At 35.3% G+C, this 14,812-nt stretch overlaps 1 protein-coding gene across 5 annotated transcripts in view; it reads left to right on the top strand.

Moving 5' to 3' along the window:
- Positions 1-14,812, top strand: part of ADAM23 (ADAM metallopeptidase domain 23) — a 70,290-nt gene that overhangs the window by 30,232 nt on the left and 25,246 nt on the right. For all 5 annotated transcript variants that reach the window (XM_064660588.1, XM_064660591.1, XM_064660590.1 and 2 more), the window contains exons 10-18: positions 1,874-1,945; positions 4,386-4,552; positions 6,517-6,601; positions 7,382-7,472; positions 9,092-9,140; positions 10,646-10,745; positions 13,316-13,387; positions 14,158-14,244; positions 14,393-14,473. In XM_064660588.1, the coding sequence (XP_064516658.1) occupies positions 1,874-1,945; positions 4,386-4,552; positions 6,517-6,601; positions 7,382-7,472; positions 9,092-9,140; positions 10,646-10,745; positions 13,316-13,387; positions 14,158-14,244; positions 14,393-14,473 (804 nt within the window). The remainder of the gene's footprint in view (positions 1-1,873; positions 1,946-4,385; positions 4,553-6,516; positions 6,602-7,381; positions 7,473-9,091; positions 9,141-10,645; positions 10,746-13,315; positions 13,388-14,157; positions 14,245-14,392; positions 14,474-14,812) is intronic.

The following is a 14,812-nucleotide window of genomic DNA, read 5'->3' as shown; positions in this document are numbered from 1 at the left end:
GTCACAGCTTGCCAGTCCAGGAGCTCACTAAATGTACTTTCGAGGTTTTCTACTTACCAGGAGAGGGCAGGTTTCCCCTGCAGCAAACGTCTGTGTTGGAAGAAGTATCTTAAACCTCTTTGAGCATTGTGTTAAGTGGTAAATACTACGTATTTTCACATTTTACTTTCCTGTAGCAATAAAGACACAACTGAATATGTTTAATTAGGTTGTTGCACTTTTTACTGGCTTAGATTAATTTCTGGTTTAGGAGCTGTGTTTAAACATATTATGTGGTATATTGCTATTGATTTTAGCATTTGAGTACTTTCACAAAAGCCAAGAACATTTTCCAAAGCATATTGTTTTACCTTTGCACTTCTGGAAAGGTTTGAGATTGGCTCAAAACATAAAGCCAAAGCTGCCCTTTCCCCCTGTCCCGTTGTCATGGTTCCCTAGGGAGCAGAGTCTTGTGATATGTACATTCCTCTCAGTGTACATCCTAAGCATCTACTAGCACTGTACCTGAAAATGCTTTGTTTTGAGAATAGTTATAGGGGAATGGGTCTCTGCAAACCTATGTTGTAGGATCTTTGGGTGTTAAAACCTGCCATGGTTGTGCTGAAGCATTGTGGAACCTAACAATGAATAACTGCATTTGTAAAAAAAATTATCTTCCTGCAGTCAAATGAGTGTCCCCATTAAGTTTGATGAACTTTTTTTTATTTCTATGGCATTTCATCCTTATAAAACCAGGTTGATTGTGCAAAAATAAGTTGAATTTAACAGAATGGCAAATTTATCATCTAATATTATAGTGTGTTTGTGTGGGTGACTCTTCTTCTTTCAATTTCAGAAACAGATTATTTAATTTTAAAAACATAGTTACTTTCACCTTTACACAAAGAATAATTTTGGAAAATGGGGGATTTGTCTGTTTTGTAATTCTTCACTAGATGCTTTCAACCAGTAGTTAAAATTAGTAAAAGTTTTTTTGTGAAGACTTTTTGCCCTCTTTGTTCTAAGCAATTTTTTGTGCCTTTTCTGTGAAATTTTAAAGACTTATTTTTCTGTCTGCAAATCATATTGTGTAATGTAGTTTTGGTTTATAATTTTACAGTTTCTTGAAAGCGATGGATTCATGTTCAGATACCATAGCTGCATCTCTAAAAAATTCAACTTAGAACAGAAGGGACTTGTGGGGCAGGATGAGGAAAGACATGAAACCATTGTAATGACATGCACAGAAATTAGGAGGCAGAACTTCTTATACAGCTCATCTAAGTCTATAAAAATAGAAAAAAAATTAAAGTTAAAATTTAAGATATTCAGCTCAACTCTTTTCACATTCACATATTTACTTTCACTGTGCCCTCCCTCTTCCGTTTTGTCTTTTGGTATAACTAATACTACTTGTCATAAGAGTCTTGTGCTATTGTGGAGAAAGCAATGGCTTTGCATAGAGCTGTGCAGAGGACAAGTGGTAAATGCTTCATCTTCCTGTCTTATAGTCATGGAATGTGTCTAGTATAGTCTGATAGGTAACTCATCAAGTTAAGCACACTTTTAATTGGCACAGTATCCTCTCAATCTTGAGCTCATGTTTATGTTTATCTGTAATTTTATCTCAAACATTTGAACTCTATTTATAAATAGGATATTTCTTGAGGCTAAGTGCTCCTTTTACAGATGTGAAAGGCTGTCTAGCATACATGGCTGCCTTTATTTTCCAGGGATTCTTGAATGTGAGATGTAGGCTATGATTTGAAAAGCTTTTTGAGGTTTTCCTTTACTCTTTTTTAAAATATTAATTTTCCTTTCATGCTGTAAAAATAAAGAATTAGTAATAAATATTTAAGTTCTTACTGTGTTCTACTTTCTTTTCTCCTTTTAGTTCAAAAGGCACCGTTCTTCAAATGCATACACAAACAATTTTGCAAAGTCTGTGGTAAATCTTGTAGATGCTGTAAGTATCCATGTTTCCTCTGAACACTGATTCACTGACTTTTAGTTTAGTAAAAAAGTTAACATTTTCAAATACCAGGATAAAAAAAAAAAAAGCAGCTATGAAAATTACATTTTAAAGTGCATTTCCAGCTCCTCTGAGGAAGAATAGCCTGGGGTGAATGTATAAGAAACCACCAGATTTTCCATGGCCTTTTTCTCAAGCTTGCAGCTGCCAGAGTTTTCCCTTAGCAGAGGTGATTTCAAACTTAAAGGAGATTTCAGTATCTGTCACCAATTAAGAATGATATTTAATCAAGTTTAGATTTGTGAAACAAATCCAACCACAAGTGTTTGAAACTGGGAGTACAGTCCACAAAGAATACACATATCTACTGGGAGAAAAAGAGTGCGAGTAAAAAATTCTCCTTGGTAAATCTGTATTTGTAGCTTAACAAACAAAATCCCACTGTAGTACATTATAAATGGGTGAAGGTGACACAGGTACCATACTTGTATCTGTGACTAAATTTAGAACAATTATGCATACAGCACATAAACTGAAAGTAATATTTGTGGTAAAATTTGATTTTCTCCCCACTTTTTGATACACATATAGTGACCACACATTTCAGAGCTCTGTTTGTGGTGAAAACAGGATTGATTCTCTAGTAATTATGAATACAAAGGCTACCAAATGCTGACTGAGTCCCTTTTCCATGTGACATGATTGCATGGAACCGTGTGATATGATTCAGTCCAAAACATTGTCAACAATTTGTTTGGCTCAGAGGAAGCAATACGGTCTTTGTTCCTAGTATCTTACATATAAAGTATACTGTATGTATGTTGAAAATTCAGGTGAATATATTTATAATACATGAAATATGGGAAGTGTTTTGGAATATTTTTCTGTAATGGTCTGAAAATGCCAGTAGTCTAAAGAAAAGTTACTAGAGCAGGTAAAAATGTAAATAATTGAAATAATATTTTTCCAATTTATATTATATATTCCCAAGGAAAAGGTGGCATTTTTATTTTTTTCTCATCTGATCATTACTTCTTTGTATTTCTTCTGCATTTTAACAAAAGTTATTTCATCTGTCTTTCCTTTCTCTGACTATTCCTTCTGCTTTTCCATTTTTATTTGCTCTATGTGTGTGTATGCAGAAACATTCAGCTTCACTCCAGTGTAGAATTCAGTCCCCTTATAGAGATCTTCCAAAATGGCATCTTAATGGCCTTTTCTTTAAATAAAGCATGAAAAAGAGGAGGAATTTCTGCCTTGTTATTCCCCTGTGTCCATAGGGAGTGGGCTGTATTTCTTACTGATTTATTATTGGGAAAAGGATCCTGGCTTTCAGAGGCTTTCAGGTTCTCTGCTCCCTCTTCCATTCTTTCCTTCCTGTTTACTTCAGGAAATAGTTTTCCTCTCAGCAAGCAGAAGTAAAGTCTTTATTGATCGACCCATATGTAATTTCAGGGGCGTTGATTTTATGGATTTTTCTCATTTTGTATACCATTTTCTGTGTATGTTGTCAGCCTGTCTTCCTCAGATTGAAGCATTTTTTTCCTTCAAGGGTCTTGGACAAAATTGAGCTTAACTAGTTGCTCTCGCCTGCTCTTACATTTATTGTCTTTTTTTCCCTGAGATGAATATTATACATTTACATTTTAATAAGGATAATGCTGTCCTGATACAAAAGACCAGCTTTCTAGTCAGGGTGGATAAGGAATGCATCTTTTGTAGATCTGAAAGTTTTACATAACCTTAGTAAAATTTGACAGTTTTTTTACCTGAACCTAAAGAGAGTAGCAGTGTTATGTCAGAATCAAGTATTATGCACAAAGTTTAAAAGCTTATTTTAAAACTGTTTTGTTATTTTTAGGGCCTGATTGTTGTTTCCTTGTCTATTACTACAGTTACATTAAAATTAATAGAAAAATTAATATTTTTACTTAATCCTCACGTTGCTTGAGTGGTATTAAGTGATCATACTATATAAATGGAAATCAAGCATTATGTGAATTGAATTTTGGATGTACTGAGAAATTATTTAATCTCCACTTAAGGATTTTCTTTGGCTATTCTTTGTCTTTGAGATCTTCCTTTTTTTTCTTTGAGATCACCCAGTGTACCTTTACATTTCTTCTTTGCTGATTTTTGTACAGGTTTTCTGCAAAACTCAGTGGCAAAATTATTTGACATGAGAATTTTAAAGAAAATGGAGGGGCTAAAAAAAAAAGAAAGAGCAGCAAGGGATGTTCTTGTCCTCTAAAATATAAAATTTAAGTTGATCAGAATATCAACTTCTAGGAAATCCAAGGCATTTCCAGCTAACTGTTTCCCCATGTTTTCCTCCTGCTTTATCCCTCTTGTCCTTCCGCTTTACTCTTACTGGCTAACTGTGCATGTTTGACCCAGTGTTCTACTCCTGTGCCTGTCCTGTCTCTGCCCTCAGATATACAAGGAACAGCTGAACACCAGGGTGGTTCTTGTTGCTGTGGAAACCTGGACAGACAGAGATCGTATTAATATTCACCCGGACCCTCTGCAGATGCTCCACGATTTCTCCAAATACCGACAGCACTACATCAAACAGCACGCTGATGCTGTGCACCTGCTCTCGTATGTACCATTATGTGATGGCTTAGAATATCAGTTTTATATACTTTCCTCTCTACTTGTCTCTTCTTTCATATTTTTTTGCTCAGTATATTCACTATATGAATCAACATCTGCCTTACTTAGGAAACTTAATCCATATGTAACATGTTAACCTGCTTTTGATAAGTGTGGTATATGCCATGGTCATGTTGATGTACATCTATAATGAAATTTGAATGTCTTTAAAACCTGGAGACAGTGTCACATATTTGAAGTGTCTTCTGATGAGCCCTTAAGGACACCTAGCTTTGCTAATCAGGTGTGTAATGTACTGCTTTCCCAATAAAGATCAGGAGAGGGCAGAGCTGACAGTATTATGTGTTGCCACAAGAGCATTCCAGTTAGTATTTATTCACACATGTAGCTGCATAGATGATTTGTTAGTGGAAGGTCTCCTCCTTTAGAACTGGAATGAATTGTTCTCTGAGACACAATGCATTTTGAGGGCAAATTCCACTTGCATCATTAGGCACAATTTCAACCTTGAACAAGTAATTTTTTTACTTCACGGCATTGTAAGCAAAGAGCAGGAAATGTGTGTTCCCCTGAGCAGCATAAAGATTTTAAGCCACCTCCCAGCAGCATGACATACTATGAGGATGAAGTGACAAATGTTTTCCATGGGATTCTTCTATAATTCATCTTCTGCAGAGGAGGATATAATTAAGGGTTGAAGAATTTCCTCCAGATTTCCCTAATACAGGCATCACAACACAATGCTAATTGCATTCTTGTTAACGTAGGCAAAGTGCTGCTGACATGCACTCTTAATGATTTTCATGCATCATGTTTCTTGCTGAGGAATTTGCCAGCGAGAGCAAACAGGCTTTTCTCAGTGGTGCATGGTGAAAGGTACCAAATACAACCTGAAATACAGGAAATTCCATTTAAACATAGGGAAAACGCCATTTCACTGTGAGGGTGGTCAGATGCTGGAACAGGCTGCTCTAAAGAGGCTGTGGACTGTCTATGCTCAGAGATATTCCAAAGCCAGGGGAACACGGTCCTGAGCAGCGTGTTCCAGCTGAGCCTCCATGGAGCAGGGGGGTTGAGCTACACCGTTTCCAGAAGAGCCTGTCAGCCTCAGCCCTTACTGAGATTCTGCCTACTGTAAAGGCTCCGGATGTAAGCGTTTATTTAGGCTGCAGTCTGAAAGTTCTGATGGCTGTCAGAATGTTCTGAAAAGTAAATATATACCTGTATGGAGTATCCTGTCATTTAAAAAACCAATAATTTTAGAAGATTAGGGTCATTTATAGCTCATGCAAGGTCACTGTAGGTCATTTGTAGGCGGTGTAGATTTATTATTACGACTATGAAGTTCAAATAGGTATCATTCATAGTAATTTAGAGGCATTTTATAAAATAATTTAGGTCTTCCAGATTACTTAACTAATTATTATATCTAAATTATTTGGGGCTTATTAACAATAATTGAAAGTAGGCAGGGTTAAAGAACAGTATTAAGTTACTTTCCCTTTAGGCATACTTCTCAGTGTTTTCATTTGGAGTTGAAACTAGAACTTGAATTGGTTTGGATTAAGATCATAATTAAAAAAATTCTCAACACTGATACATTTCAGAACAGCATTCCTTCCTGACATTATAAATTGGAGCATATTGTTAACTTTTTAAAGAAATGTGATCATTTTATTGTCTTAGGAGTCTGGTACTCTAGCTTTCTGTGCTTGGTTTGCTGTGGGTTAAGACCGATTCTGACTCTACAAAATAAAAATAGTATTTTTCTTGAAGCTTTCTCTTTCAATGTTGTTATTCTGTTTGTAAGCTTTCAGTTGCTTTTGATGCTACAAGAAGATGTATGTACATGCAATCTATCATAGTATGTGTGAGAGTATGATCTTTAAATAAGCTCTTGGTGCCAATGTCAATGTGTTATATTTTCTTCATTTCTATCTTTTTGTAAGGAATGTGACATTTCATTACAAAAGGAGCAGCTTAAGTTACTTTGGAGGGGTTTGCTCTGTGGCCAGAGGAGTTGGAGTAAATGAGGTAATTTTTTTTTTCATTACTAAGGTGAAATAAAATAGAATCTGCACATTGTAACTTCTGAGTTTATGTATTTCAGTATTCAGGGCTTTAAAGGTAATTTATATATTAAAAAGTTAGGATTCTCACAACCAGCCTTCTTGATCATCATTAAACTACTACTCAGTGTACTTTTCTTTTTAAAAAGCATTTTTCCTGTCTGCATTATTGTCTTAATAAGAATTTAAATTGGCTTTTAATATATTTGACAGAAATTTAGACCCAAAAATCTCCAGAGTGTTTGAAACTCAGCACTTAATATTTTTTTGGGTCCTCTCACTGTAAGAGGCTTGGTCTTCTGAGGTGCCAGTGATATGTAATTCTTCCTGAATTTTTTTAACATTGAAACTAGAAAAAAACTGTCCTGGTGTATTGAGTTTTTAATTATTATTATTTTATCTCAGTGTAATGTTAAATTGATAATTAAAGTCTCCTGTTTTAAGATGGGTTAATCATACTATACAAAAGTGCATTATATATATATATCAAATAGACTTCTTTCTTTAGGTTAACCAGCAGGGAGAGATTCCCTGAGGTTAAGGGAGGAAATTTTTTTCTGTTATGTTAAACTCAACTTCACTGAGTTTATTTTCCTTGTATGGACACAGAATTGTGACTGACGGTACTGAATTACTGAAGTAGTAGGTATGTGGTAAGCCAGAATGAGTCACTGTAGTGTTGTTACAATAATTAATTTTTTCTTTTTTTCTTTTTTTTTTTTAATTTACTCCCCTTGAAATGCAGTATGGCCTCCCTTTGCCCATGGCACAGGAACTAGCACAAAGTCTTGCTCAGAACCTTGGAATACAATGGGACCCAGCTACAAGGAAACCGAGTATGTATATGGACACGGAGTCTTCTTTTGTCTTCTTAGCTAAGCATATAAACTCTTCCTTTGTAATGTTTGAAAGAAATGCCAAAATTGCTGTAACTGTAGAACAAGAATTGCTGCTTTTGCAAATATATGCACTAGGATTTGAGTTTAACCAAAATAAGAGACACAAGTTTAGCACTTACTTGGCAATGACCTCAGTGATGTCCTGTGTCAGGTGGTTAGATTCATAACCAACATTCAAAGGTATATTGGTAAAAACGCCATTAATTTAATTTAGAACTCCTTTTCTATCATAATGAAATCTATAAATCTTATTGCACAATCACTGACTTCTTAAAATGCAAAAATGCCTGACTTATAATTGAAGAAATGACAAGGAGCTGTAACCTAGTCCAGTGTGACGTTTGCTCAACTTGTTATTTTGCTGCTTCACAGCCAGATTAGATTTATGTGGCCTTAACACATGTAGTGTCAGTACAAAATCTGCTGCAAAGCCCTTTTTGAGGCTAAAGAAAATTGTTGGGTTTTTTTACTTGCATTTTGTGAGCAGTTTGGCTACCTTTTCTCTTTGTTTCCTCTTCAAAAATATGAGTTATAAAGTTGACTTCATTGTGGAATCACTTTAAAAATCTGTGGATTAGAAAACAATGTTTAGGGAATGTTGTTTTGTAAAGCATTGGTTTTGAATTGTGTAAACTGACAAATTGCTAAGACATTTTCTATATCATTGTTTTTGATAACAGGTAAAACAGAGCTCATTTAATTTGGAAATCAGAACATGTTTTTAACTGTAAGATAAAGGTTTTTGATATGATAGTTTAGTTTCCTTATTTGGATGTCCTTTATAGAGAAGGATTAGTAAAAGACCTGGATAGAGCAGAAATAACCATAAAAATTATCTGTATATTTCCCATGGACAAGCAGGGTGGTTTTCCAGTAGCAATTACAATACAGAACGTTTCTTTTTGAAAATATTACTTCTTTGGTAGATAATTTTATGAGTAGTTTGTAACTTCTGTTTTACCAACCATAAGGTGTTGATCCTTTACTTTTATGTTATGAATTTGGTCACTGTTGACTTACATGCTATAGCTGTAAGTAAACTGTAAATCCATTTTCATTCAACTACTTTTTCCAATGAATGTTTGATTGGCTGTTTCATGTATTACTATTAATAATTCTATTATTAAGAAGAACTGGCCTGTCCAGGAACAATTCTCTTTCAGGGTGTTCTGCATACTTTTTAGGGAGGAGGAAATGCAAATATTTAAAATCTTCAATACTAAGTGTACTGCACACAGCCTTGTGCTGCCTGTTTTGAGAGCATGTAGGGAAGAACATTGCCAGCTATTTTTAGCTTTCTGTACTGCCTGAAACTTCGTGCTGAGACTAAGAGGATGCACATATGGTAATTTGAAAGTACCATATTTATTAAGTATATTAGTATGTCTTGAAGTGGGCTGGTTTCCTTCTTGGGGCTAAAGTTTGTACAGCCAAGCAACCATCAGATCTTTGTATAATTAGTCAAGGTCCATTTTTATAGTAAGTACTTTATATTTATTGTAAGCATGTTTATAACTTCTTTCCTTTTCTGTTGTATTTTGGTCTTGTCTGAGAAGAGTGTGACTGCACTGACTCCTGGGGTGGTTGCATCATGGAGGAAACAGGGTATGTCATAAATGTCAGTAACTGAGGACTCTGGAATGAGTTCGTAGTTTACATTATGACAGAAATATTTTTATATTAGGTTTTATCCATGTGTTTTAATGCTAACAAGTGAAAAACTAGAAGCAGTTGGAACTCAACCTTAGCTAAATGGTCAGTGAACTCTGAGGGGGAAGCACATCTCTATGGGAGGAATTTCATTGCCTTCTACCCTCACACACTGCCAAAGATTCTTTTCTCTATACTGTAATTGATTAAAAAAGGGTAACTTTTGAAACATAGGATTTTGAGTCTTATAAATCACTTCCTGTCAGAATTGTCCTCACTATGGAAGCTTGACTGAAAAAATCATGGAGAAAACTGTCTACAAAGAAGATAGAAGGAGCTTAGTTTCTTCATATGGTATTTGGAAATTGGTCCTTCAGGAGAATAACTGGGTGGCTTCCCTGTAGACTTGCAATTGTCAGCCACTGTATGAACGCAACAGAAAATCATTCCATAAGTTTACTTCTGGAATCCTAAGTAAGGCATGGATCAGAATAGATACTGGCTTCCTTCCCATGGTGAATCAAAGTATCAGCCTTGAGCTGATACTTCAGTAGCACTAGAAAAGATATTCTTCCATAGAGAAGGTAACAGTATACAAAAATGCCAGGAGCAAATAGTCACCCAGGAGCTGAAAAAGGACTGACTAATGAAATGAGCGAATAATTAGCTGCAGTTTCAAGCCTTTTCACTTAACCACATCACTGAGGCTTCAGAAGGCATTTTTTGTATATAGAACAATTCAGTAGGGATATGGCAGCTTGGCAGCCGTGAGCAGCTAGGAAAGGGATAAAGAACCTCCTTATGGCATGGCTACCCTCATCTTTAACAGTGTGAATAGATCTTATTCCCAGATCTCAAAACATGACTAATACAAATATCAGACCATTTCTGTGTGAGAAATTACTAATAAAGTACGTTTTCATTAGTCTGGGAAAAAGATGGAAGTGAGGAAATGTGAGAGAAGTCTGTAATGTCATGAACAAGTGATTACCATTTCTTCCAGTGTAAGAACTAGGGAGACATGAAATGAGATTAGCAAATATGACATTAAAAAATGGAATGAAATTATTCTTCTACCAGTCTGTAAATAATCTGTGAAACTTCTCGCTATAGCACCTTGTAGATGCTAAAAACAAACACAAGGGGACACTGGATTGTGCATGCAATCGACAAGATGCATAGCAGCTATTATGAGAGTGTGGTTTCACCTTATTGAGAAGATTAGAAGACTACAGTTTTATATACTTTACACCCATAAAGTAGATATATAAAAATGCAAAGTGTTTTAAAACTTTTTCTTTTGTTCTGATTTTATTGTTTGAGAATAACACTGGGCTGTCATACTGTTGCACACAGTGGTTGTAAGAAACTGGGATTTACAGTATTAAATGTAAATTACCCCCTTCCAGTAACTGGTGGTGTTTGAAGTCATTTACTCAGCTAATTCTTTGCCATTTTAGGGTATACCATTCCAGGAAATTCTCCAAATGCAGCATTGCAGAATACAAAGAATTTTTACTTCGTGGGGGAGGTGCCTGTCTTTTTAACAGGCCAACAAAGGTAAGAAATCGGTTGGTAGTCAGCACGTCTGCCAAACATTGCAGTGAAAATGTAATAATTTCACTAATATACATCTGTTCTAAAGTTTATTCAGATGTCTATGTGGGTAATTTCTCTAGGTTGTTTGTAATTAGCTGCCTGTTCATTCCTTTAGCATTTAAAAATAATGTTGAGAGGAACACAACTTGTTTTCCATCAATTCTTCATGGTGAAATAATGACAAATATTGCAGTTGATTTTTCACAGCTAGCTAAATCCCCATCAGCATAAATGCACTGCTTATTAAACTGGAAGCAGTGCAAAATAAATCCAGAAGTGAGGTCATAGTATATGCTTCACATACACTCAATTCTTGGACTTTTTACCTGAAGTTGTTAAAAAGATTGAAAATTACCACATTAGGAAATAAAAATCAATCCATAACTCATTTCATGTAGACAGTAGTAGCTCATGGTTGTTTTCAAAGTTAACTTCATTTCATTTCAGCTGTACATCTAGCAAACCCTGTAATTCATAACTGTTTCCTTGTACCATCTAATGCTTTTTTTCACCTAAAAACTTAGCAAGGTCATAGTTTTTTCCTAAGGCAATGTTAGCATGACATCCTTCTAAAGCGGAGTAGTATAAAAATATTCCACGTGGCTCTTTTTGCCAAGTAAGAGCAATCCAAAGCATTAATATTCTATTTAATCATGGTGTCAAACTTGCTGTCCTTGTAGAATTTAGTATCTCATGAGGCTATTAGGCTGTTCTGTTTACAGTCCTGTATCCCTTGGTAGACCATCACCTTGCATGATTAATTAAAATCAGTTTGACTTGTTTGAGTGTTTTTAATCTTTTCCAGGGTAGCAATCTTTGCTTATAGAATAAGAATGTAAGAATTTTTACAGGAAGGACTAAGTAGGGAAATAGAAAAACACAGCTTCATTTTTTAATGGTAGTTATCTAGCAAAGTAATGTGAAGAAGTTGTCAACTCTATACAGAATAAAAACCCGATTTACTTTGGGGAAAATGCTCCCAGGGTAATGGTCTTTATACATTATCTGTGTCAGTGTTTTACAGCTTTGAAGTGCTTTGGGGAAAAAAATAATCATACAATGTTTAGAATCCTGTTATTTGGAGGTTAGGAGTTAAGGCTCAAAATGGTGTCTTTGATTCTTAGGTAAACAAAACATAGTTCTTGTTAAGCAGTCACTTCTTTAAATTACAACCTGAGTTATGTTCTGACATGTATATGAACATTAGATGGTTCCTGATTAATGCCACAGGAAATTTTTGTGTGCATGCTTGTGTTCTGTAATTTTCTTGTTTGACAGAGAACTGAATTTCAGTTTTGGAGTAAGAGCTCTTGCTGTTTCCTCTGAAGTGTAATAGAAACAGTGGCTTATGGAGGGGGAAGGAATGAGAGATTTCAGTGGTTTTTTAATCATGACAACATTGCTACTGAAGAAGAGTACATATGGGTATTGCTTCAGTATAGTTTTGGTTTTGGTACACAAAATTGTAGGTGCTATTGATTACATATGTGGTTTATGCAACAAAAGTATAATGTTTTATTTGTTTTTTATTAGGCATTATGATTCCCCTCTGCCCTCCCCCCCCCACAAGTCCTCCAAAGAAGAATTCCATCCAAGTTTATGTATCACTTGTATTATATGTTATGTTTCATATCTGCATGATCCTCAACAGCTTCCTTCCACTAGAAAGAACATTTACTTGCATCTTTCACTCTTATCTAGCTGTAGATTTATCTGTTCTCATTTTAACTTAACTTTTAACTTCTCATTTCAACCATGTTCTAGTGAACGTGTTTCTGCTACTAATATCCCAGTTAAATTGGAGATTCTGTATATTCTTACTTTTACTATTGCTTTAAAGCAGAATTATAATTGATAACAGACAAGCTTTTTTCAAAATTATATCTTTGACAAGACTGAAAAATACCTTTAATCAGAATTATGATATGTGAAATCAGTATAGAACCTATATCATCCTGAACTGTAGAATTTATCTGTATTGTATATGTCTGGTCCTAGGATTAACTGTTTAGTATCTGTATGTGGTTGCATATAACTTACTAATAAGGCACATAGAACTTCTTTTTGGCGGTGTTTTTTAATGGTTGTTATTTTCATGCACAAACATGGTGCACAGGAATAGACAGTAGCTAATTGCATGAGCAAGAATGGGTACCCGAGTAGATCCCAGACATGATATTGCAGACTAATTTCTTGAGGGAATTGCCAGAGAACTGGAAGTATATAGAACAGGAATGAAGTTCAGATATTGTCCCCTTGTGTGTCATTGTGGTGTCTCTCTGTTTATCATCATTTCCTGAGATCAGTATTGTCCTAAAGAGGACTAGCATCCATGTGATTTAGCTGTACATCTTTCATGTCTGATCAATTCTGAATAGCAGCACTTGGAAAACACGCTGCCTTTCCCATTGCCAAAGCACGGCACGTGACAGCATGTGTCTGTAGCACCACAGAAATGAGTTGTGTGTGACAGAAAAGTCATTTGACACTAGTTTTATTCTTACTTTGGGGTGGGGGCTTTTTTCTTTCAGCTCTTTGAGACCACAGAGTGTGGAAATGGATATGTAGAAGCAGGAGAAGAATGTGATTGCGGTTTCCGAATGGCAAGTTGAGATATATTACTCCACAAGTCTTTCTTACAAAATATGCTAAGATAAACTAAGTGATTGGTAAGGGAGGGGGGAAAGGTTATGAATATTTGTTTTTCTTATTGTTTGGGAACAATTTCCTTAAAGCACCGTCTGAAAACATTTTTCTAAATGAGAATGAGTGCAAAGACGGAGAGTGTCCTCAAAACTGTTCCTGTCATACTAATGACAAGATGCAGCTGTTTCCCAGCAGTTTTTGATTTGCAATGTAGAAGTGATTTAATCCCTTTACTTTTCCTAGATAATGTGTCTGGAGTAGGAGACTCCATATTGATACTTTGGAGATAGGTGCCTGTGTTTGGACAGAACAAGTAAACTGTTGTTTTCTTCTCTATTCTAGGAATATTCCAATAACGTTTCTGCAAAAATCTACCCTGTAGATTTGAATCCTAGCTCTAGTATTTAAATATAATTGTATCCATAGTTAGTTTTCTTAATCTTTTTTTTCTGCCTTGAATATGATTAAGCAGCATGCATTTGGCACAGCTGTTCCACACCTATGAAGAGGCTTCAGAAGATGTAAATCTCCATGTTACTATAGCATTATATTATCCCTTTACTTCAGTACTTGAGTATTGGAAAGTTTTCTTCCAGCTGATAATTTCAGGTCATCAGTGCTAAACTGAATCTTTTGTTGGCTGCTATGTAATAGTTTGTTGGAAAGATTAGGAAGAAAAAACTAGCTGAAAATGAAAAAACAAACTTTTGCTTAATATTTTCTTCAGGAATGCTATGCAGACTGTTGTAAGAAGTGCTCTCTTTCTAATGGAGCTCATTGTAGTGATGGACCCTGCTGTAATACATCATGTCTTGTGAGTGTTGCTGCCTTATATCTATTGTTCTTTTTGGTTGTCCATGGTCACGTGCAGCCTGGTTAAGTTCAGAGTGTGTTTTATGAATGAAAAGGAACAACTTGTGTGGATATAATCTTAGTCCTGAACTATATTTTTCATTTTCTAGTTTTTCCCACGAGGTTACGACTGTCGATATGCAGTGAATGAATGTGATATTGCAGAGTTCTGCACTGGGGATTCTGGACAGGTATGTGTGCAGAACCCTTCTCTGCTTACACTGTTGATGCTTGTTTGTACTCTTTTTTGTGTTCATTCAAGAGGAAAATTGGATTAACAAACTGCACATTCATATACTCAAAATGATGGGGTGTGTGGGTGAGTATTTCTTAATACTAACAAAAAATTTTAAACATAAGAATGAACTATTGTAAACTCACAAAAATAATCTAAGTGGACTCATAGTAAGACTTCTGTAGGTTTATTTGGTTTTTTTACTGCTCATGGGGTTTTGTGTATAATATTTCTCAGACATCCTCCTTTGCTCTTTGCCTGGTCTATAACTTAAATAATACAAATATACTTCAAA

Source organism: Pseudopipra pipra, chromosome 7 (assembly GCF_036250125.1).
Source record: "Pseudopipra pipra isolate bDixPip1 chromosome 7, bDixPip1.hap1, whole genome shotgun sequence".
NCBI lineage: Eukaryota > Metazoa > Chordata > Aves > Passeriformes > Pipridae > Pseudopipra > Pseudopipra pipra.
This window is presented reverse-complemented; position numbering and strand designations above follow the sequence as displayed.